Here is a 24,708-nt window from a genome sequence, read left to right as displayed (position 1 = left end):
CCCAGCTTATTCCATTTTATTTACTTCTCTCTCCTTCACCACATCCCTCATGTTAGATTTTTTTCTGGCGGGGGTAGGTAGCAGGGATTGAACTCAGGGGCACTCGATCACTGAGCCACCTCCCCAGCCCTATTTTGTATTTTATTTAGAGACAGAGTTTCACTGAGTTGCTTAGCACCTCACTTTTGCTGAGGCTGGCTTTGAACTTGTGATCCTCCCGCCTAAGCCACCTGAGCCACTGGAATTATAAGTGTGTACCACCACCATGCCTGGCAGAAGACTTTTTATGCAACCATTTATTTAATAACCATTGATTGCCTTCATGCTAGAGACACAGAAAAACAAGACTGAATTTCAGCTTGGCAAGAGTTATCCAAAAGCTAAATGTGGTTACAACCTTATAAGCTTTGACCCAGCAAATTCAACTTACAAGAATTTATTCTAAAGATATACTTCCATAGGTACCAAAATTTATATATAATAACACAATCCCTACTTCATTTTAAATAACAATCTAAAATTAGGGATAGAGATGTCTACCAATAGTGAACACATGAAATAGATTGTGATAAACCTAAATAACAAAATTCTATGGGACTGGGGACATAACTCAATTGGTAGGGTGCTTGCCTCACATGCATAGTCTCTGTGTTCAATCCCCAGCACCACACACACAATAATAATAATAATTTTAAAAAATAAAGTTTATGATTGTTAAAAAAAAGGTTGATCTTTATTCAATGATAGGGAGAGATCTCCAAGAAAAATTATTTAGTGAAAAGATATATAGTATAATACTTTTTTTAAAAAAAGTTTTGGTACTAGGCATCGAACCCAGGAGCACTTTGTCACTAAGCCACATCCCAGTCCTTCTTTTTTTTTTTTTTTGAGACAAGATGTCCCTAAGTTGTTTAGGGGCTCGCTAAATTACTAAGGCTTCCCTATAACTTGCGATTCTCCTGCCTTAGCCTTTGAGATTGCTGGGATTATAGGAATTCGTGCCATACCTGACTCATTTTTAAAAATATAAATAATTTTATGTATAGAGAGACCATCTAGTTTCTACAGCTGAGCTGTTCAACAGCTAGCTATTGAACACTTGAAGTGTGACTTGTCTGCAGTGAAGTATGATTTGTGTATAAAATACCCCGATTTTGAAGACTTACTACAAATGCAGAAATGTAAAATATTTCACAAATTTATTTTGAATTTATGTTGAAACAATATTTTGGATATACGGAGTTTGATTATAGATATAGACATGAATGTCACCTTTAAGCTTTTTTTTTTTTTTTTTTTTTTTTGTGTGACAATAAGAAAATGTAAAATTAGTGGCTCACAAGTGTTTCTGTTGGACAATTCTGTCCTAGAGGAGGGGCTGGCAGGGACAAATCAAACTGAATCATGTTTTTGTACATTGTGTTATTGGAACACAGCCCTGCCTGCATGTTGTTTAGGTATCATCTACGGCTGCTGACATAAACTTAGATCATAAACTTAAACCAAGCCTGAGTCATTTCCTCGGAGTTCTCTGCTCCACTGGGCCGACCTTGGGCTTCCCTCTCTGTCCTTGTAGAATCCAGTTTGAGCAAGAATCGTACTAAATCGGTTTACTGAAAATTCCCCACCCTGGATATCCTATCACTTGGGCCTATCTTCAGCAAGAATTCCACTGGATCAGTCCAGCAGGACTCCCCCTTACTCCTGATGTTCTCCTCTTGGTAATTTTCCATCCACTGACCCCCATCTGTCCCTCAGTTTTAAATCCCCATTTGTCCTCATTGGATTCAAGCCCAGTCTCTCTCCCCCACTGCAAAACCCCATGGCAGTGGTCTCTATAACTATGGCAATAGTCCTCCTCAATAAAAACTCCCTTCCCATCTCTAACAAATATGGTGAATAATTCTTTCTTTAACATTGCTTTCCTGCTATAAGGTGAAAGTCAAATGTTTGCAAAATTGTACAAACACAAAGTCAAAAAATACTTACTTAGCCCTTTACAGGAAAAGGGTCTCAGTGTTACCAAACCATGATTCTAGAGAAATCTATAAAATCTACTATCTACCAGGATTACCTTTAGGGGCTGAGATTAAGGCAGACTTAGATCCCTCCTCCCCTGCCTTAAGAATGTATTATTTTCATCAGCAGGGAGAAAAATCAGTGAAAAGAAACTTAAAAACCTGCTCTCAAGTGCTGCACATTCTAATAGGGGGAGTATTGTGGGAGTCTGGGGAGGGAAGCATGCAAGAGTTAAAGAAAAAAAGAAAAATTCCAGTACTCTTTTCTTTTCCTTCCTTCCTTCCTTCCTTCCTTCCTTCCTTCCTTCCTTCCTTCCTTCCTTCCTTCCTTCCTTCCTTCCTTCCTTCCTTCTTCCTTCCTTCTTCCTTCCTTCCTCCTTCCTTCCTTCCTCCTTCCTTCCTTCCTTCCTTCCTTTTTTTTGTGCAATGTAAAGTAGACAATAATAGCCAGCAACTGTTGAAAGCTTACTAGGTGTTGGCCACTGTGTACAAAGTATAGTAGTCCCTCCTCATCAGAGGGGATAGGTTCCAGGACCCCTGCAGATTTCAGAATGGGAGGATGCTCAAGTCCCTTATATAAAATGACATAATATTTGCATATAACTTACACATATCCTCCTGTATACTTTAAATCATCTTTGAATGAAATGCAAATTCTGTGTAAATAGTTGTTAAACTATATAGTTTAGGGAATGTTGACAAGAAATTTGTATGTGTTCAGTGCAGATGAATTTATTTTTAAATACTGATGCAAGGTTGGTTGAATCTGAGGCTGCCAAACCCACAGATATGGAGGGCTGACTATAATGCTTTCTAATTTCTTAAATTAAATGAATGAAATGATATTTAATCACAGAGTTCTCATTTTATATTTGAGGAAATTGAAGCCCAGAAACATTAAGTAACTAGCTGAATGAGAGAAGCCCAAGCTCTTAACCAGGCTGAACCATGCTGGTGAGTTAGCCTGGAGAAGTAGTCCCCATAGAACCAAGGAAGCCCTTTTACTATTAGGGTCCATGTGTATTTCCCTAAACTGCATTTTCTTCTGTTTTCCTACTGTAGTCGCAAGTCCTAGGAAGTCAGTGTGGGAGCTGTCCTTTTCTGGGAAGTACTAATTGCCTTTAAAGATCTTTTCTTTATGGCAAAACCTGACTGTAAACTACTACAACAATCCAGAAGCAAAAGGCAATTTTCCCACCTTGCCCTCTCCTTCCCCACTTTCCTGGAGGACAGCCTCCCTGGCTTCGTACTTCAAGCATAAATCATATCTTTTGAAGAAGCAGTACACAGTGATACTATCAGGGGTCCTGCTTCTATGGCTCAATACAAAATGGTTCTATTTACACAATTGCACTCATAATCTACTTATTTTATAAACAGCTGTCTGCTATTTTAGTAAGTCCTTTTTAATGAAAACATCATTTAAAGTTCTGATTGAATTATAGGAAAACACTTTTTTTGGGGGGGGTGGGGGACCAAGGATTGAATTCAGGGGCACTCAACCACTGAACCACAACCCCAGCCCTATTTTGTATTTTATTTAGGGTCTCACTGAGTTGCTTAGCATCTCACTTTTGCTGAGGCTGGCTTTGAACTTGTGATCCTCCTGCCTCAGCCTCTGAGCCTCTGGGATTACAGGTGTGCACCACCACACCCAGCTAGGAAAACACTATAGAATCACTTCTTTGCTTTCAGGAAGTGGGTTTATCCTCATGATTTCTCACTGGGCCCATTAGCAGATTAAGTGCAGCTCTGAATCTGTGCTGCAAGATATGGTGCCCATCAGCTTTCTTTTGCGGGGCAGGGTGTGTGAACCTAGGGCCTCACGTATGCTAAGTACATGTGTTACCACTGAGCTACACACCCAGCCCAGTCCATCAGTTCTGCCTGTGACAGTCTGGGGACAAAGAGCCAGGCCATAAGTAAATGTGATTCTCTTTGACCCTCATGTTCCTGCACAATCAACAGCATTATACACCTGTAAAACCCAAGATAATAACTGTCACAGTAATTATGACCTGCCAGGGAGGTAAGCGCGTATTGTGGAATGTCAAAGTCGTGTCCGGGCAGAGTAGGCTGAGGAATAATAGCTTAGTGTCTGCCTCTCTTTTTCTACTTTTGCAGCACCAATCTAGCTTGGACCTCTTCACCTCATCCCTGGACTCCTGTCCTGGTCTCGGGGTCTCCTAAATGGCAGACAATCCACTTGACATAGCACAGTCAGATTACACTGCTTTGGGCACATGACCTCTGGCTTGAACACCTGAACAGAACTCCAGATCCTTATCTCGGCGTCCAAGGTCCTCCTGTGTTGCCTCACCTGCTCTTCTCGTCTTATCACTGAGTCACTGTCTCTCTCTCTCTCTGCATCTCCAGCCAAAGTGGTCCTCCTGGACCCCAATCTGTCACGCTTACTCCAGACTGCCTCTGCTAAGAAAGCCTCATGGCTAGTGGCCTTGCCTGGCTCCCACCCTGGGCCTAGTCGACCTAATTCCTTTTCTACCTTGAGTGACATTCTCATTAAGACCTGTAACCCTCTCAAGTCCAAACTTCTCCCTCAACTCAACACATAAGGTTGACTCCACCCGCATTCTCTGATCATATTATGTGTTTGATTGTTATTTTTATATGTAAGATCAATACACCCCATCTGGAATGTACTAGACATGAGAGAGACCTTCCCTCATATCATTTTGTGCCTTTGGTGAAACGTACCTGAGCTCCTTCATATGTATACAGTAAGAGTTGGCACAGGTTAAGTGGAAGCTCATACCTCTGATCCGATAAATCAAACGCTAGTGATCTTTTCCTAGAATCCTCTTCCATCGGTATTTATCACACCATCATCCCTTGATAGGACATTTTGGGAATGTCTCATGAGTGTGTAAAGAGCTGCCTCCTCCTCTTCCTCCCCAGAATGCTTCATAATTTATTTAACTATTTCCCCTGATAGCCACTTATGTTCAGTCTTGGGCTGGGGGGAAGCACTCTGAATAATCTTGTATGTCTGTAAGTATTTCTGTAGAATACGTTCTAAAGGCAAAATTGTTAGAACAAAAGATATGTTCATTTGTACTTTCAAAATATATTTTCATTCTTCCCTCTTTGGAAATGTTTAATAATTTACCTGCTTTCTTGTAAAATACAAGAGATAAATTATGTTTAATGTTTTCAATGTTAAGCAGAAGAAACATACTTAACTATACCCTTATTTTTGTATATTTAGGCTTTGTGTCTGTTTAATAGAGAAACCTGCTATAGCCCTAGAAACTGAGACCTTGAGCCTTTGTTTTCTAGGTCACATAACTTCCCCAAGAAACAAGAACCAAAACTCATCACCTAGCTACTTTTTATACAGAGATGTATTTCTAAAAGAATGTGTAAGAACAACCATAAAATAAAGCAACTAATGAGAGGAATTAGCCCAGTACAGTAGAAACAAAACAGATTTTCAAATGAGTCAAAAAGTCTAATTTCTTTCTCTTTCTCATAAACTGTGTGACTTTGGATATGCCACATAATTTCTCTGAGCCATAATTTTCCCCGTCTGAAAAAGGGTCTAATGTTATATATTTTGACATGAATGACAATATGTGGAAAATCCATTCCGCCTTGGCTGGTAGCCATCTAGGGAACCATGCCTTGTTCACTGTTCCATCCTCAGAGCGGTTCCCAGAATGTACCATGTAATCCAAACATAAGCGAGTTGGCTTGTCACCATCATGTAGTGATGACCAAGAAGAGGGCAGGTAAGGAAGGAGGGAGTCGGGCAGGTATCTACATACGACCTGACCTATTATTTCTCCACCTGACCCAGCTCCGCCTCCCAAGTTTGCTTCATTCCAAGTGAAGAGCTGTCAGGAAGGTGCTTTCCATAAGGAGTTCTGGGCGTCTCTCTCCCTCTGCACTCATTCATGTATCCCACACTTTCAGGACAACTTCTTTGATCAACTTCTTTGAGAAAAGGGACTTTATTTTGTATCTGGGCTCCAAGTCTACCTCTCAGCCTTAATCAAACAGTTCACAACTCAGTAGATCTGCCCCATTCATTTGAGTATAACATTTTATACCCAAATAAAATACCCTCTGAGCTCTCTCTTCCCTTCCCCTCCCCTTTCTTAACTCCGCCAGTGAAGACCTAGGACCTATTAATATTCTGACGTCTTCTCAAGTGCTCATATTTTGAGTCTGTAAGCCAGCTCTATAGTCTTATGGTAGTGGTCAGGAAAGTAAAATGATATTTCCAAGTTTTACCAAGTGAGTCCAGGGTGGGAGTGGATTTGAACTCAGGTCTTTAGGATCCAGGTCCACTCTTCAAGTTCGCACAGGTGTGCATTTGCAAAGTGCTTTCGTTTCTAGTTGCTCACGTCATCAACATAATAGTCTCAGAGGATCTACATCATTACCATGCTGGCCTGCTATCTTCTACTGTCCTCACCAATAGCCTCAAAATTCAGAGGCTGAAAACCATAGTCGCCTCCCACTCCAGCTCCTGCATCTGCAGTCCATCAACGCTGGTTAGGTAGACCTGCTGAGCATGGCTGGGTTTACTCCTGCCTCTCTGGGCCAGCTGGATGGCTCTCTTCTAGGATGGGCTGGGCTGGGGCAGCTTCCCTGGGGGCAATTCTGCCCACAAATCTCTCATCCCCTCCGGAGACCAGCAGACTAGCCTAGTCATACTCTCCTTGTAGAAATAGCAGAGATGCAAGAGAGCAAGTCCAATCACACAAGCATAGTTTCAAGCCTCTGCTTGTATCACATCTGCTGAAATCCTGCCGGTGAAAGTAGATGTTAGAATCAGTGGGTCAGGAAAATACTCACTCTTGGTGGAGGAACTGCAAAGCCACATGACGGGGGTACTGATACAGGGAGGGGTCAAGCATACAGGATACAAACACAAACCACCCCAGCCTTCAGACATCAAGCCCTTCTCGCTTCCGATTCAGGCTCATCCTCCATGCAGTCTCCCCTGCGCTTAGGGACCTAAACACACAAGTGCAGCAGGAATGGGCACAGGAGGCGCTTCCATTGCTGGGGACTTGGGCACAAAGGCTGCACTTGGCCTCCTTCACAGGGAAGAAGGAGAAGGAGGTTGACAAGCCGGCACTGGTTTGCACCTCCCGGTTCTGCATCCAGCCCCCACCCGAAAAGCTTCTTAGAATGTGATTCACTGCTCTGGTGAGAGAAAAATAATTGAGGTGTAATTTATACTGGGAAAATTGCTCTGGGAAAAAAAAGAAGAAAAAAGAAAGAAGAAAAAAAAAAAAGAAGAAAAAAGAGCGCAACAGGCCAGATACTTTGACTCAAAGGGAGTTTAATACCAAAAAGATGAAGACTGAACAGAGAGGGGCGAGATGTGGGTAACTGCAGAGTAGATGTGTACCTGCCGAGGCGAAAAAGATCTAGACAGAAGGAGCAGCCAACAAGAAACTGTAAGCTGTCTTAGAGGAGAAACACGGGAAAGCCTCACTCTTCACATTTTCTGGGATCGGATTTTGCTCTCTGAACATGCTCAAGGCTCACGCGTGTAACACCAAGTTTTCATTGAAAACATCTCAGAGAGATTTCTTTCACACACCCTGCTGCTTCTCTTGCCAGAATAAATATGCTGGGAGGCTGATTGCATACGACATGAAATCCAAACAAACCCAACAAACTCAGGGAAACCCGAGAGAACCTGGTTTCCAACTCAGATACTTTTGTGATCGTCAGCTCTCTATCTGGTTTAGATTAGGAGCTCACTGTACAGACTTGTATAGTCACATGAATAATAATATTCACATGTGAATATGCTGTGGATGTTAAATAAAATAATAATGCTACCCACAAATTGCGCCAACCAAGACCCAGGTTTGTGTATCTAAGGGTGAGAAGAAATAGATCAGAGTCCTCCCACCACACACCCCCTCGGTGCCCAGTCAAGGCTGCCCTTGCTTTTCCTCCTGGGTGTCTGGGCTTTCTCTGATTTCCTCTTGTTCAGTTTAAGTACTTGCTCACTTCTTTTTTTGATCTATTTCTAAAATAAAGAGGCACAACTATATGATCATCAATATCCTTTCCAGAACGCATACAAGATTCTGTGATTTTTCTGGACTTACCATTCCAGGTTATTACTCTGCACTTTGAAAGAACGAAATTGGTGTGGCATTTATCTTTGTCCAAGTATTTAATAGCAGAGGTAAGTTGGCACCGACATTTAAAACAAAAACCACAATGGAGTTACACCAAGAAGAATCACTCCAAGTCAAGTGTTGCCGGTTACTCACTTTGTGCCCTCCAGCAAGTTACTTAATCTCTTTATGCCTAGGTTTCCTCATCTGTAAAATGGGGAAAATAAGAGAACCTATTATTATTGGGTGTTATGAGGATTGAATGAGATAATGCATGAAGGATTTAGTGAGGGGGCTTGGTACATAAAAAGCACTCCAGCAATGTTTTATTATTACCTGCAAACGTCATTTTGGCAACTCTCAGGATGGCAGATTTTCTTTCACTGAGAGGTGAATTCTGAGAAGAGTCATTTATAAATGAAGGATCTTATTTAAAACAACAGTGACGGTCTTTTCCCTCCTTGTTGACCTGCTGATATGAACTAAGATTTACACATGTCATGGGGATATACAGGAGCCTGGCTTGAGGCATAACTGTAGTTTGGATTGCTTATTCATTAATTTTACTTTTCACGTCCCTGTGCTAGTGTTTTGTGAGTGTGTGTGCACGTGAGTGGGGGGTGATTGAAGCAAGTATGATTTGTGCTTCTGGGATGCTAGTGAATTTCTGATTTTTATGCTGAGTGGTGGTTGCACAGGCAACTTTAGTTTGTAAAAATTCATTGAGGTGCATACTTAGGATATTGTGCATGTTTCCGCATGTATAATATTCTTCAATAAAAAGTCAAACACAAATCCCTATGTTGAAGTTGCACTGAAAACCAATTAAATCAAAATCCTTAAGGGAAGGGCCCTGGCATCCACCTTTTTGCAAAACTTCCCAGGTAATTGCAATGTGAAGGCAAGGTTGAATGGCAGGAGGGGTTCTTCCTGGCCAAGCAGGCTCTGGTCTCAAAACTGGCATCTGACTGATAACAAAGAAGTGGCACAGCTAGGAGTTGGTGGGACTGGCCTAGGATTGGTTTGGGCAGGCCCAAGATCTGAAGGCCATTGGGCAGCAGAATGGGGGTGAAAGCCCTGGATGTGGATAGAAATCTGGGCTCAGTATCCAGTGCTGTCACTCACTGGCTAAAATACCATGGGCTAATCTTGCAGATAACCTCACAGAATTGCTTCCACTCACACCAGGACTGGTCCCTACATTGGGATGAATGTGCCTTCCATATGTTGAGGGCTTCATAAATGAGCTATCATTATACAATGCTGCAATTTCAAAAGGAGCCCAAAATAAGTTATTGAAATCAGCAGGGCTGCTAGGCATATTTCTACATTTTCATTACTATTGCTGTCACTTACCCTCTGGCACTGAAAGGATGAGGCACCAGTTTGAGTGTAACTAAATGGTTGTTTCTTTATATCACACTTTAAAAACTATGAGCTATGGAGCTACAAAAAGACATGAGGAAATTTAAAAGCCTATTGCTAAATGAAAGAAATCAATCCAAACTATATGATATTTTGGAAAATGTGAAACTGTAAACACAGTAATAAGATCAGCGGTTATCAGGGACCTAGGGGTAGGAAGGGGTGAGTAAGTGGAGCACGGGAGATATTTAGGGGAGTGAAACTATTCTGCATGGTATTGTAATGGTTGGTATGTGACATTATATATTTGTCAAAACCCTTAGACACATATGTGTTCTTTACTGAATATTTGATTTGCAAATATTCTCTCTCAGTCTGTGGCTTTATTTTTCAGTGCTGGGGATCCAACCCAGGTCCTCACACATGCCAGTGCAGTGCTTTGCTGCTATGTTATACCTCCAGCCCTGTCAAAACCTTCAGAACTATACAAAACAAAGAAAGGACTGTAATATACACTATGGACTTTAGTTAATAATAGTGTATCATATTGGCTCATTAATTGTAATAAATGTACCATATTAATATAAGGTGTCAATAATAGGGGAAACAGTAGAGGAGGAAGGAGGTATATGGAACTCTCTTAATTTTCTGTAAACATAAAACTGCTTAATTAAAAAACAAAGGTGCACCCCATTGTTTGACAGTTCTGTAGGCACCCCTTACTTAAACAGGAAGCGATCTTTGCAGAGTGCCTTTGGGCTCCAAGCAATGAGGCAGCATGGACAAACACGGGCGAACAGGTTTTGAGGTCAAAAACCCTCAGTCCATCCTCAGCTAGAATGTGAGTAGGAACAGTGGGCGGGGGACAGAATGTGGTTGGTACCCAGGTGCCCCTTTTTAGTACAACCAAAGAGTTGCTGAGGGCAGCTCAGTAGGGTCCACACCTCCCTGGAAAACAAGTCACGCTTGTGATTTTTGTTGTAACCAAATAGCCTAAACAACTAAATAATTCATCCTATATGATCTTCAGTTTTCCCGTTTCTACAACAGAAATTTTCTTGGTCACAAATGTTGCTGTGATGTTTTCAAGCCTCGTTTGACAGCCTTAACAAAACCACCCAAACACTCTTACCTAGTCTGATGATGATGAAGTGGGAGTTCGTGGTCATAGGGCCCCAGAAACACATTATTAAGGGAAGTGAGGAAGCGTTCTTTAGAGTGATCTCTAAAAGCTCTTTTAGGCCTTCCAGATTGTATTTCTTCCACTGCTGAGTTTTTGTTATTTGTTACCTGGAATTTTGTCTATGGTACAATACCTCCATGAATTCTAAGAACCTCAGGGGTTTAATTAATCTTGCAAATATGTTTCAGCTGAGCTTTGTTGTGTTCTTTGTGGCCATTGATTGAGTCTGTCAATCCACCAGTGAAAAGCAATGGTCCTCCCGATATGGAGACCAGGAAATGAAAACTCAATAGGAGAAATCAGGATGCAGTACTTAAGAGGCGGGTTAAATCCCAAGAAACACTAAGAATCACGCTATAAAATAAATAGCAGGACAGAAAATGTGAGAAGAACGCAGACCAAGAGAAATTGACTGCTTTCTCTCAGCCCCAAACGCAGAGTTTCTATTTTTCTCTTTCTGTGTGACGAAAGGAATTGGGGAAAGCGTTCAGGTTGTCTGGGATTCACATGACTAGTCTCTTTGCATTGCTCACTGGGACAACATTCTTTTTTCCCCCACGAGGTGACCATGCAGAGAAAGCTGTCACCCCATCTGTTCATTCTTGTCACTCGGTATGAAGTTGTCCCAGCACAAATGTCCAACAATGCCGCCGTGAGATCCACCCCTGGAATTGATAGGCTCACAGAAGCAAGTCCAGGGAACTCGGGTCAGCCCTGGGAGGCAGAGGACGCAGGCTGCCAGACGGTCACTTAACAGTCACAGCAGGAATCTGAGTTGGGTAACTGAAGCCTAGCTGAGATTTTAGTTTTGGAAGAAGATGACTTTTTTGTTGTAGCTCTCTTTAGCCCCACCATGGAACTAAAAAGACCCATTCTTTAAAGTACAAACTATTTCTTCCCAAGCATTCAAACAGCAGATGCTTCTAAGTGGTTGGCAAATAGAACCGTAGAATATTAGAGGCCAAAAGGCTCCACAGATCACTCTGGTTGAACCTCTTCATTTCCTAGAAGAAGAAAATGGCGCCCAGAGAGGTTGAGTGTTGTGCCCAAAGGCACACAGTTGGCTCACAAGCTGAGACTTGAATTCTTCTTACTCCTGTCCTAGTCTAATGTTCTTTCCAGTATACTCTGCTCCATTTAGCAGTGCTACAAGAAGAAACCCACTGCCCCTTGCAGGATCTAGCAACTATTTTTTAAAAGCTTGGAACTAAATCTGTGACTAATTAGAACGGAGCGTTCCACCACCTTTAAGTCACCAGCTAAAATCCACTGCTCCATGTCCCAGTGCGCCCAAGGCCTTCTGTGTGACCAGCTCAAAGAGAGATTATTGTCTCAACTCAGTTCTCTGTGTCTAGGTCCCCACAAAATGGAAATCGCTTTACTTGGGGAAGAACAAGAGGACAAGATGAGATGAAAAGGAAGCATGTTTAAAATGGATAAAAGAAGGTACTTTTTTTTCCCCACTGCACACAATTGACCTGGGGAACTCACTGCAGCAGGATATTAAGATCAATGGTGAAGATTTGTGTTTTAAAAGATTAGACATTTCACATGCATATCATCAACAGTGGGTTCAATAGGATGAAAGTAAGATGGATAAAAGTTCCCAAGCTTCAGTGCATAAGTTGATCACCAACTGGGTCAGGTAAAAAGAAAAACTTGTCTCCCCGATCATCTAAGATCTCATAGGAAGGCAGATGTGGGGTATTCCAATTACCGCTACTGTATAACAAAGCACCCCAAGCCAGTGATGCGACACAACAGACATTGAGTTTCATTCTGGAATGCAGCAGATGAGGAATTAGTGGAGGGCATAGCAGGGGTGCTTGTCTCTGCTCCACAATATCCAGGGTCTCCCTTGGGAAGATGTAAACAGCTGGGGTGATTGAGACTGAGGAATGGAATTATCTGGAAGCTCCTTTATCTGTGTGTCAGACACCTGGCTTGGGATGACCTGAAGGCTCCCTCAGCTGGGACTGTCAACTGAAGCACCTACATGTGGGCTCCAAGAAGGAGCATTTCAAGATACAATGTTGCAAGAGAACCAGGCAGAAGCACAGGCTATTCATGGCCCATCAGTGGAAGGCCTACTACATTTTTCCAAATAACCTAGTAGCCAAAACCATTGCAAGCACACCAAGGTTCAAGAGGAAGGGACCGAAGACCTCCCACCTTCCTGCTTCATGAGAGAATGGCAAGGTCATGTTGCAGAACACGTGGGACGGAAGAAGATTTTAGAGCTATCTTTGGAAAATGCGATCTGCCAGGGAAGGAGCTGGGAATGTGTGATATACACAATCTAGTGGGAGAAACTGATGAATGAACAAATAATCACAGTTACAGTAAAATAAATCACAAGGTAGTTAGGCCCCACCCTTTCAAATCCTGGGACAGGATTTTTGTTTTCCTTTTATAAGAATCATTATACTTTAATTTTTGGTTCATTTTCTGTCTTCCCAGTAGACTAGAATCTCTGTGCATCTGACTAGTTGCTTGCTATGTCCTCTGTGCCTGAAAGAATACCAAACACATAACTGGTACTCAGTTAGTACTGACCGGAAGAGTGAATGAGTAAATGCTGTTCACAGAGAAGTGGTAGAGGGCCGTGGAAGTACAAATACCTCAGCTTCACAGTGAGTGGGTTCTGAATTCTTTTAAAGGATGAATAACAGTTTCTCTGGTTTAGAAAGGAAGGAAGAAAGAAAAGAAGGAAGGAAGGAAGGAAGGAAGGAAGGAAGGAAGGAAGGAAGGAAGGAAGGAAGGAAGGAAGGAAGGAAGGAAGGAAGGAAGTTGTCCTTAACTCTCCTCCAGAGACTTCCGTTAGCCAAGTGCAAGTGGACATGTCCTCATCCCAAGTATACAGGCTGCATGCCATAGGTAGGCAGCTTTTGGTTGCAAGTGACAGAAGATACTGACAGCTCTGGCTTATGAACTAAACAATGGGTTGAATTCTATGAGGAGAAGTCTGGAGGCAAGTGGCCTCCCAGTCCTTCCTGGGGTGTCAGCTTAGTTATTCCACGGTTGCAAGACAGCTCCCACAGAGGTAGGCATCACAGGTAGAAAGAACAACAGCCAGCAGAAGAGACTGTTTCTTCTTCCATTTCTATTTTCTTTTTTGGTACTCGGGATTGAACCCAGGGACACTTTACCACTGAGTCACCTCCCCAGCCCTTTTTATTTATTTATTTAGAATTTTTAGCCAGGGTCCTGCTAAGTTGCAAAGCTGACATCACAATCCTCCTGTCTCAGCCTCCTGAGTCGCTGGGATTACAGGTGTGTGCCGCCTGGCTGTTTCTTCTTTTGAGTAACACCTTTCCTTTAGCTCCTGGACAGACTCCCTTCACATTGGTCCTCTCCCTTACCCACCAGGATTGTCCCCTGTGCACTGTGTGATGGGACCGAGAAGAAGGGGCCCAACACAATCAGCCGTACCAATCCCGTGTTGCATCTCAAGGCTGGGATTGAAGCTCTGCCTTCTCTAAAGCACATGGCTATGCAGAGAAGAGTAGGTGCCTAAAAACAAAAAAGAAAAAACAAGCAAACAAACAAAAAAACCCTGCAATTCTGTTAGGAAGGAGAAAGGAGAGAGGACCCACAGGTAGTAATCAATAGTGTTTGTGATGCTAAGGTTAAGGCTCTGCTATGATCTGTTTGCCCCTCCCAAGCTCTTGTTAAAATTTAACTGCTATGAAGAGGTGGGACTTTTAAGAGGTGATTAAGTCATGAGGGCTCCCTCATAAATAAAGTGGGTCATTATAATGGGCTGAGTGTGTTTCTCTCTCTCTCTCTCTCTCTCTCATTCTTCTGCCTCCGGATGAAGCAGCAAGAAAGCCCTTATTAGATGTGGACTCCACTTGGCCTTCCTAGCCTTCACAACTGTGACAAAGAAGTTTCTGTTCTTTATCAATTTCCCAGTCTCAGGTACTATCTTTCAGCACCACAAAACTAAGACAGGCTCTGGTTGCTTTGTAGATAAATATCACCTAACACTTTTGTTTATTGTTTTGTGTGATTTTTTTGCTCATCCCCTTTGTCCTTCTGCATTAGTGGTCAGTTAAATAAATCAAGCCCAGTATCAATGAAGGAATGGTACGTGTAGGGTGCACATAGGAATTGAATTAATGAAAAAAATACTTTGATCAGACATGGGTGCACTTTCAGGTAAAAATCCAATGAAGTTGTTACTCCATGACAACCTACTGTCCCTAGCTGTTTGACACTTGAGCCATGCTCTATCATGGCCCTGTGCCCTTTGCCTGGGATGATTCCTCTTATCTGCGAAGTCCTCACTTCGTAGGAGACTTTGAGGAGTGAGTTCCCTGGCCTCCGTCCTGTTCCTTGTCCAGTAATCTAGTTGAAGAGATTGGAAACCTCACAGCAACACTTCCCCAACTCCCTTGTAGCTAGGAAGTGGATCTGAAACACCCTCTGTCAACCAGGTGCCCTCTTGTGAGATCTGGAGGCAGATGGAAAGCAGAGGCCAGGCTTTGGCTGCGTTGTTGCGCCAAGTGAGGTCAGAGAGGTCAAGCTAAAAGGTGGCTAATGCTGCTTGGCCTGGGGTCCCTCTGAGAGGCTGGCTGCCAGCTTTGTGGGTGTGGAAGGAAGCTGTGTGGCAACAGCACTGTCTTGATTGCTGGATCCCAGCTACTGTGGGGGCCTTGAACTCAGTACCCAGGGAAGCCCCTCACTTCTATCCTCCAGCGCTTCTTCAATTGTGTAAGCCCCAGCCTGGTTCTCAGGACTAGAATTTTCTCTGATTGAAATACCACAAGTGGATTCTGAGTGTCCCTGATGGATCACTCAACTCACATTTAGCCTTCCAGACAAGTCTGGGTCTTTCCTGAGCCCCCAGGTTGGGCTCAGTGCCTCCTCGGAGCCCCACAATGCCCTGTGTTGCCGTCCATGGCCTCTCATCTTTGTGCTGCGGCTTCAGTGCTCAGCTTGCAGCAGGCTCATAGTCCATGCCGGGTGAAATGAAGCTTCCAATATCAAGAACCAGGAGGCTCTGAAATCTAGTCTGAGGAGCATCCCACCTTATGCTTGATCTGCAGAGCCCAAAGAAAAAGCTGCATCTGGATTTATACTGGATACTAGATGAATCCAGAGCTCTCAGCTTTTCCACGTTAACCTCCATGCAAGACAGCAAAATTGAAGATTCTACCTAGTCCCCAGGAAACAGGTGCTAAAGAACAAGAGCAGCTGCTTATTTCAAGATATGCCATCTGATGGGTCCCACACTTGACGAGCAGTTGCTGCCAGGCAAGGCCTGCAACTGACAAGAGCATCGGCTTCAGAGTCAGGGAAACCCAAGTTGAAATGTATGCAACCTTTGGCAAGTTACTCAGCTTATCTGAACCTCAATTTCTTCATCTACAAAATGGGGATAATAAAATCAATCATATAGGACTCCTAGAGGTCCGGGATTATATATGTAAAATGCTTAGCATAGGGCATGCCTGCAGGAAGCACTCATATTCCTCCACTGCTGTTGCTGTAGTTATCCTCATGGTTAATACATTCTACCACGATTCCCTTGCTTTACATAATTTCCCTTCAGCCTAAGCACATTCAGATGTAAACAGTCTCAAGCACACTTCTCTATTCTTTCTCCCAAAGTATTCCATGCTGATGGGATTAATCTTTTTTTTTTTTTTTTTTTTTTTTTGGTAGAAGACCCAGCTAGGTCCACTTTTGATACAGTACTGAGGAGGCACCAAAACCACTTTTTCAGTGGTTCTCAAGTCTAGATGAAAATTAGAGTCACCTGGAGAGTTAAAACAGCAATAAATAAATAAATCAAACAAACAAACAAACAAAAGAAACCTAAAAAGGTCTAGATCCCTCAACCAGAAATTCTGATTTAACAGGGTCTTATAGCTCCCTGGGTGATTGTAATATGCTGCTGAGAGCTCTTGATCAATGTGAGAAAGATTAGTATTTCTATTACCTTGGGGAGAAAAGGAAAGCTGCTGCTTTTACTTTTTCTATAATCTCCACCATAGTGTGGGAGGGGAGAAGACTAAAGAGTACAGTTGAATTCTTCCACTTATAATGTGAGAAAGACATTCTCATTATCAACCTGGAAAAAGGGCTCATGGTGTTAATCCTGGCTCCTATGAGGGGGAACAGGGGCAAACAGAGACACGGTAGGACATGGAAGGAGCTAATCTGGAAACCCCTGTGAGGGAGTCAGGTCAGAATGTGGTGTCTAGCCTGTGCCAGCAGGTATGCACCTATGGCCTCTGATGTCAGGGACACACACTTTGATCCTGAGTACATGGAATGACCTCAGCTTTGGCATTACATTTAGTAATAGCTAAGTGCCAAAGGTAGTTGGTGATGGCTGGAGTATGTTCGGAAATAAAATACATCTGAAAAATGTGACACTTTCTGGTGTTAAAGTAAAATGCAAGAGAAAATTGGGAAAACAGAAAAATATAATGAACTGTAGGAGAAACTAATAATATTAGTTAAGATCTATGTAGACTTACAAGGTGCTGGACATAGTGCTAAGCCCTTTATCAAATAAGTCCATTTACTTCTGGCTTCAGTTCTAAGAGGTAGATAACTATTTCTAACTCCATTTTCCAGTGATGAAGGGGGCCTAGAGCTGTTAAGTGACTTGAAAAAGGGGGCACACCTTGTAAGGGCAAAGCAGAGTATGGGCAACCTCGAGATAGAGTTCATACTGTTAACATTCAAGGATCCAATGCCAGTTGTAAAATCAAAAAAGTGATCTCAGCCGTCTTTCACTCTTTCATTTATATCATAAATATTTAGTGAAAGTGTCTATGTTTAGCATACCATTGGCAGGCTCAATCACCAAGATCATAAATACTATACACAGGGTACCTGTTCATTCATACAGCATTCAGAATAATGGATGTATAAGCAACATAAGTCTAGTAAGAGTAAAAATGCTGTAAATATTTTTTGATGACAAAAATCTAAAATGAATATTTCAAAACTTATGGAATGTCATACACTCATGACATTGAGTATTTGGCATTGTCCTCTAGATTTTTGACAAGAAACATAACTTGAAGTATAATTTCAGTTGAATTTCATGAGTTTGGCTTGACAGAAATGTTTAACTAACAGTAGTATCTTTATGGGCTGGGGATAGAGCTCAGTGGCAGAGTACTTGTCTACCATGTGCAAGGCCCTGGGTTCGATCCCAGCACCACCACATACTCACAAAATTAAATGTTTCATCTTTTAAAAAGTTAGTGTTTTCTAGTTTGTTGAATAATAAAGATCTGGGAGACAACTGTGTGTTCTTTCATTTTTAAGTAACAAATAAAAATTGCATATATCAATGATGTACAACATCATGTTTTGATATGTGTATACAACTGTGGAATGGCTAAATCAAGCATTTCAGCATATGTGTACTTATCCCCCCTCCACGTAGTAAGAACACTTAAAATACTCTCTTAACAATTTTCAATTGAACATATTAACTCTAGACATCATGGTGTATGGAAATTTTTATTTCTACCCTTTCCATGTACTAACTAAATAACTTTAAGCAAGTCATTTTGGTGCCAGTTTCTTTGTCTGATTATTGTAATGATTAAATTAGGTAAAATTAGTTAGGACCCTACCTGAGACATGCTAAACATATTTTAAAATATCTTTAAACTGAAGTAATACAGGGAAAGAAGAAAATTCTAAATGACACAAAAAGCTATACAATACAAAATAAGTCTCTTTCCACAGTGTTTTCTTCTAATGTTACTATTTCCAGAGCTCTCCAAGCAAAAGTAAGATTTTTGCTGTTGATTAAGAAGAGAGGTTTGTAAACCAATAGACAACATACTTTGAGTCAGAACCAAGTGAAATAACACAAGTATTCTGGCTAAATTCCAGTGTGAGTGATTAACATTCTCCAACTTAAAATAATTTTTATTATTAGCCAACACTTGTCCATCCCCAATAATATGCACGTTGCATATAGGGCACAGAATGAGCTAGGCCTCCCTTGGCATGCTCACAGGCTGCACATACTTTCCACTGAGGGTTCCCCTTTCTTCTGGACTGCTATGCCATAGCATTTCGACTCCCACTACTTTCAATCCAGGGATGACTGCAGACCTCGAGACCTTAGTGGTTCCAAAAACCAAGAGATAAAAATACGAAGACCTGTAGAATTCCAGAGAATGAAGGATGTAATGTACACTGTAAACAATTATTAACAGTCATGATGTCTGTAAGGCAACTGCCATTTACTCCTTTTTAACTGTGAGGCTGAGATTAACACGCATATTCTTCATTATTTCCCATCAAGCTTTGTTGATAAGCAGGAGGGAGATGGTTCTTCTGTGATTTAGTCTCCTGGTCCGTACAAATGTGAGCCACGACAGAAGGTCGACAACTCACATTTGATCTCAGTCACTGAGTTCAGTCCTGAGTCCTTCAAGTGTCCCCAGGCCCTCTGCCTATTTTGCCTTTTGCCTTGTGGAAGGAAGGGGTGAGAGAGCTACAATTTAAACCTCTTCCTACGTGTGTGAATGAATTTCAAATATACTAAACGCCTCAGTCTTCCAACCTCACTAGAACGCGTAGAAAAGAGGTATTTGTAGGACATTTAAAACTTGCAGCATAATAACCCATCTGGAGAGCGCCACTGAGAGTCCCCGCGGCTGCAGCGCCCCACAGGCTGCTGCGTGCGCCCCCAGCCTCGGAGGGAGCTAGTGCGCAACTCACTGGCGGGCAACTCCCCGGCGTCCTGCCCAGTGCAGAGCTCTGAGCCGTGGGCGACTTCGGACCTGCCTGGGATTATAAATCTCGACTGATAAGGACTCAGATCTTTCAAGTCTCCCAAACCCAGAAAGAAATTCACTTTCTTGTCACAGCAGTAGGATTCTGTTACGAGATGCAAAGTAAAAGTGGAAGCCTGGGGGATTTCGATAGTACATGGGGGCGAGGGGTAGTGGTAAAGATCGTGAATGCCGCTCCCAACTACTTGGGTTCCAACCCTAGAATCGCGATTTGAGCACCTACTAAGTGCCAAACGCTCGGAATGCGGCGGTGAACAAGATAGTTGAGGTCACTGCTTTCATTTCCAGTCCAGTTGCCTCCGTCAAGTTGCTAAGTCTCGTCTTCACCTCTAAGGAGTACTTGCCTCATAGAACTGTAAGGATTTCAGGTCTTGTATTAAGATGCAAACGATTAACACGTTGTTGGGCACTCAGTGGGAGTTCGATAAGTATTAGCTCTTCTTTCACCCAGTCCAACGCCTCACCGAAGGGAGACAGGTGCCGCAGCTAAAAATGATTCTTTGAGTAGTTGTTCATACAAGCGCTGGATTCTGTAGAGACCTGGGGGGGCGGGGGGGGACCTGAACGCGAAGGTTCATAAACTACCGTATCACAGGAATGCGAGTCCCGAACCGGTGGGCGGTTGCAAAGAACTCCGGAGGGACTTCTGGCCAGGGTTTCCCGCCCGGGTTCTCAAGGCGGCGTGATTAGCATTCGCCCCACCCCCGTCATTTCCCAACCCACGATTGGCCAGTTCTCTTCGGCTGCCGGCCCAGGGAGGGGCCAGAGGGCGCCAGGGGAGAGGCCGAGCCCGCGGGGCAGTGGGCGGGGACGCGCGGAGAGCTTGACGGGGTGGCCCACCACTCGAGCCCAGGCCTGAGGGGGCGGGGTCGGGGCGGGGCGTCCCGGCGGGCATTAGAGGCAGGTGACCCGAGCGGGGCGGGAGAGGGCAGTCAGCCCGCAGCCCTGTCTCCTCTGCCGTCGCGCGCAGCTCGGTGCCCACCGAAGGTGGGCGACAGGGTGCGAGAGCGCGGGGGAGGAGCCGAACCCGTTGCGTCCAGATAGCGCAGCCACCGCCCCCAGGAGTCCGCTGGAGCGCGGAGCCCCCTGCAGGGGAGGAGGCGAGCGGCGGGCGGGACGCTGCGGCGGCGAGCGCGCACCATGTAGTCCCGGCCCGGCCAGCGCCGGCTGCTTGCCGAGCTGTGAGGCGGCCGGGTCCCGGCCGCCGCATTCCGCCTTCCTCCCTCCCAGGTGCTGCCAGGCGCTCTCGCCTTTGCTTTGGCTCTCGGACCCGGGTGGAACGCACGGCCTGCCTCTGCCCTGCTCCGCCTGGACCATGCGGGGGGCCCCGGAGGAAGAGACGGCGAGTGACAGGCCTGTGCCGACCGTATTCGGGGGGCGCCCAGCTCTCTGAGACGCCCCCACCTGCTACCATGTGTCGCCGCCACGGTTACCTAGCCTGTCGCTAAACTTTCCCGGCCTTGTCCCGGCTCGGAGTTGCATTTCTGAGCGGAGTGTCCCAGGGACCGAGGACCCAGGCTGGCTGCAGACATCTGCTCCTCTCGGCGGGATCCTCAGAGGTGAGAGCCCGCGCCTTCCCTTTTTCCCTGTTCTCCCGGTTTCTCTGTCCTTTTCCGGGGATTGAGCGCTCTGACCCCGAGGCACAGCCTGGAGGGCTCGGTCAGAAAAGGGAGGGTGGAGAGAGTCAATAGTTTGGTTCTTTCTAGGAGGTGGAGGGGAGGAAAGGAGAGTGGTTAAGTTAGAGATTGGAGACCGATTTCGGTATGGAGCCGTGGACGCCCCTCCAAGAGGAGTGGTTGCAATTTTTCTTCCCCCTTCTCTTTTGAAAGAGACCCTTCCCTGGAATTGGAGCCCTAACCGTCCCTCTCCAGCCCTATCCCGCGAAGAGCTGAGTGCTGGCAGCTGAGGCAGCGCCTTCCCGAAGCAGTTTATCTTTGGACGGATTTCTTTAAGAGAAAAAGAAACCAACAGGTTGCCAGCCCCGGCGTCACACAGGAGACTCCCGAGAGGGAAGCCCCAGTCCCGGTTTCCTCTGCCTGCCTTGGCCCCTCTCGGGCTGCGGGAGGAGAGGGGAGGGAGGGGGCGATGGCTCGGCCTGACCCGTCCGCGCCGCCCTCGCTTCTGCTGTTGCTTCTGGCGCAGCTGGCCGGCCGGGCGGCGGCCGCCTCTAAGGCCCCTGTGTGCCAAGAAATCACCGTACCCATGTGTCGCGGCATCGGCTACAACCTGACGCACATGCCCAACCAGTTCAACCACGACACGCAGGACGAGGCGGGCCTGGAGGTGCACCAATTCTGGCCGCTGGTGGAGATTCACTGCTCGCCGGACTTGCGGTTCTTCCTGTGCTCCATGTACACGCCCATCTGCCTGCCAGACTACCACAAACCGCTGCCGCCCTGCCGCTCGGTGTGCGAGCGCGCCAAGGCCGGCTGCTCGCCGCTCATGCGCCAGTACGGCTTCGCCTGGCCAGAGCGCATGAGCTGTGACCGTCTCCCGGTGCTGGGCCGCGACGCCGAGGTCCTGTGCATGGATTACAACCGCAGCGAGGCCACCACGACGCCCCCCAGATCCTTCCCAGCTAAGCCCACACTCCCAGGCCCGCCAGGGGGGCCGTCCTCCGGGAGCGAGTGCGCAGCAGGGGGCCCATCTGTGTGCACTTGCCGCGAGCCCTTCGTGCCCATCCTGAAGGAGTCGCACCCACTCTACAACAAGGTGCGAACAGGACAGGTGCCCAACTGTGCGGTGCCCTGCTACCAGCCGTCCTTCAGCCCGGATGAGCGCACGTTCGCCACCTTCTGGATTGGCCTCTGGTCAGTGCTTTGCTTCATCTCCACGTCCACGACGGTGGCCACTTTCCTCATTGACATGGAACGCTTCCGCTACCCTGAGCGTCCAATCATCTTTCTGTCAGCCTGCTACCTGTGCGTGTCGCTGGGATTCCTGGTGCGCCTGGTTGTGGGCCATGCCAGTGTGGCCTGCAGTCGGGAGCACAACCATATCCACTATGAGACGACAGGCCCTGCGCTGTGCACCGTCGTCTTCCTGCTAGTGTACTTCTTTGGCATGGCCAGCTCCATCTGGTGGGTCATCCTGTCGCTCACCTGGTTCTTGGCGGCTGGCATGAAATGGGGCAATGAGGCTATTGCGGGTTATGCGCAGTACTTCCACCTAGCAGCGTGGCTCATTCCCAGCGTCAAGTCCATTACGGCGCTGGCTCTGAGCTCAGTGGACGGGGACCCGGTAGCCGGCATCTGCTACGTGGGCAACCAGAACCTGAACTCGCTTCGCGGCTTCGTGCTGGGCCCACTGGTGCTCTACCTCCTGGTGGGCACGCTCTTCCTCCTTGCGGGCTTCGTGTCGCTTTTCCGCATCCGTAGCGTCATCAAGCAAGGCGGCACCAAGACGGACAAGCTGGAGAAGCTCATGATCCGCATCGGCATCTTCACGTTGCTCTACACGGTGCCGGCCAGCATCGTAGTGGCCTGCTACCTGTACGAGCAGCACTATCGCGAGAGCTGGGAGGCGGCTCTCACCTGCGCTTGCCCGGGCCCCGACGCCGGCCAGCCGCGCGCCAAGCCCGAGTACTGGGTGCTCATGCTCAAGTACTTCATGTGCCTGGTGGTGGGCATCACGTCGGGCGTCTGGATCTGGTCCGGCAAGACGGTGGAGTCGTGGCGGCGCTTCACCAGCCGCTGCTGCTGCCGCCCGCGGCGGGGCCACAAGAGCGGTGGCGCTATGGCCGCAGGGGACTATGCCGAGGCGAGCGCCGCGCTCACTGGCAGGACCGGGCCACCTGGCCCCTCCGCCGCCTACCACAAGCAGGTGTCCCTGTCGCACGTGTAGGAGGAGGCCGTGGCCGAGGGACCCGTGCTGGGAGTTGAGGGAGGGGGTTGTTTTGTTTGGTAGCTTGAGAAGGTCGCTTCCGTTTACCTTCACGGTGCTGATGCCCCCTCCCGGGACAACCTGGAGAGAGGGAAAAGGGGCAGTTTCAAGGGAGCACCTGTCCCAGTTCTTAAAGGGGCTCACGTGTATTCTGCTGTGCGTTTCTTACTGCCCCCTTTAGAGGAACCCTCTTTTTAATTTATATGTATTTTTCTTAATTTTTAACTGTTGCATTTTGGCAACAAAATTTACCTTTGCTTTGGGGGCTTTACAATCCTAAGGTTGGCATTGTGATGAGGTTCCATTTGGTTCAAGTTTCTTTGAACTGTGTGGTCTAAATTGGGAAAATATATTTCCTATATGTGTGTCTTTAAAAAAAATGTGAACGGTGAAAGTTTGGGTTGCTGTGACTGGAAAGGAGTGGAGTGTACTTTTTCAGCTAGTTCCTCCTTCCACTGCTTAAAAGTGTCCAAGCTACTTTAGACCTGCTGCTGGTTCCTGAGCACAGCCTCAAGTCCTCCCAAGGAGGGGGAGCATGATGTGCTAGGGCCTCTCCAGGTGTTTAGGTTAGGGAGTTAGGGAGCACTTAGGGATCGTGTGTATCCTTAACCTTGTCTGTTGAGCTTGGGTTCTGGCAGCAGTGCTTGCTTGCAGTCATTTTCATTCCTAACAGAACCAGTGCCCTAAGTTAGAGGTAGCAGCATAGAATGTCCAGCATAAACACTTGCAATAATGAGAGCCTAAGGGATGGTGTTTGGTGGAACATGAATTCTAGACTGGTGAGATGGTAAGCTTTGTGCCAGAGAGAGAGAGTGGATGGTTCTTAAGCTTCTTGGATCCCTTATTATTATTTTAAAGGGACTTGTGTTACAATTTTGGTGAAAGTACACCCACTCCCTTCTTCTGGAAATACTTAGGGATTGTTGCTAAAGAGGGCTCCCTTCTAAATTAAAGGACTAAAACGGATATGCTTCCAGTAATTAAAGTAAATTTCCAACGCTTCTCTTATCTACTCCCTCACCCCGCCTCCTTTATCATGTTAAACAGTCTTTTTGCTTTTCTTATTCCTCCTCTCCTGGAGAGCTGTGATTAGAAACCACACCCACCCTCCAGTGAAGTGCTTGAACTGGGGGAGGGAGGCTGGCTACCTGTGAACAAACATTGGCCCCGAGGAGGGAAAACAAGTGTCCCTGGACGCAGGGCTAGTTTATGCCCCCAAAGCAGCAACACAGTGCTCTCTCTGCAGTCTCAAAACAAATGAGACCCACAACATCCTTGCCTAAGCTTTCAAATATGAGGAGTGGAATGCCGGCTGCAAGAAGGCTCCCCTTCCACCCCGCCCGGCCCGCCTGAATTTTCCTTTTCCT

At 45.7% G+C, this 24,708-nt stretch overlaps 1 protein-coding gene across 1 annotated transcript; it reads left to right on the top strand.

Moving 5' to 3' along the window:
• The first annotated feature begins 20,379 nt into the window (after positions 1–20,379).
• Positions 20,380–24,307, top strand: FZD5 (frizzled class receptor 5). The gene is made up of 2 exons (XM_079132501.1): positions 20,380–21,018; positions 21,289–24,307. Exon 2 carries the CDS (start codon positions 21,545–21,547, stop codon positions 23,300–23,302), a length of 1,758 nt encoding a protein of 585 aa, XP_078988627.1. The 5' UTR covers positions 20,380–21,018; positions 21,289–21,544; the 3' UTR covers positions 23,303–24,307.
• Positions 24,308–24,708: the final 401 nt, after the last annotated feature.

Source organism: Sciurus vulgaris (genome assembly GCF_902686455.1).
Source record: "Sciurus vulgaris genome assembly, chromosome: 3".
Classification (NCBI taxonomy): domain Eukaryota; kingdom Metazoa; phylum Chordata; class Mammalia; order Rodentia; family Sciuridae; genus Sciurus; species Sciurus vulgaris.
This window is presented reverse-complemented; position numbering and strand designations above follow the sequence as displayed.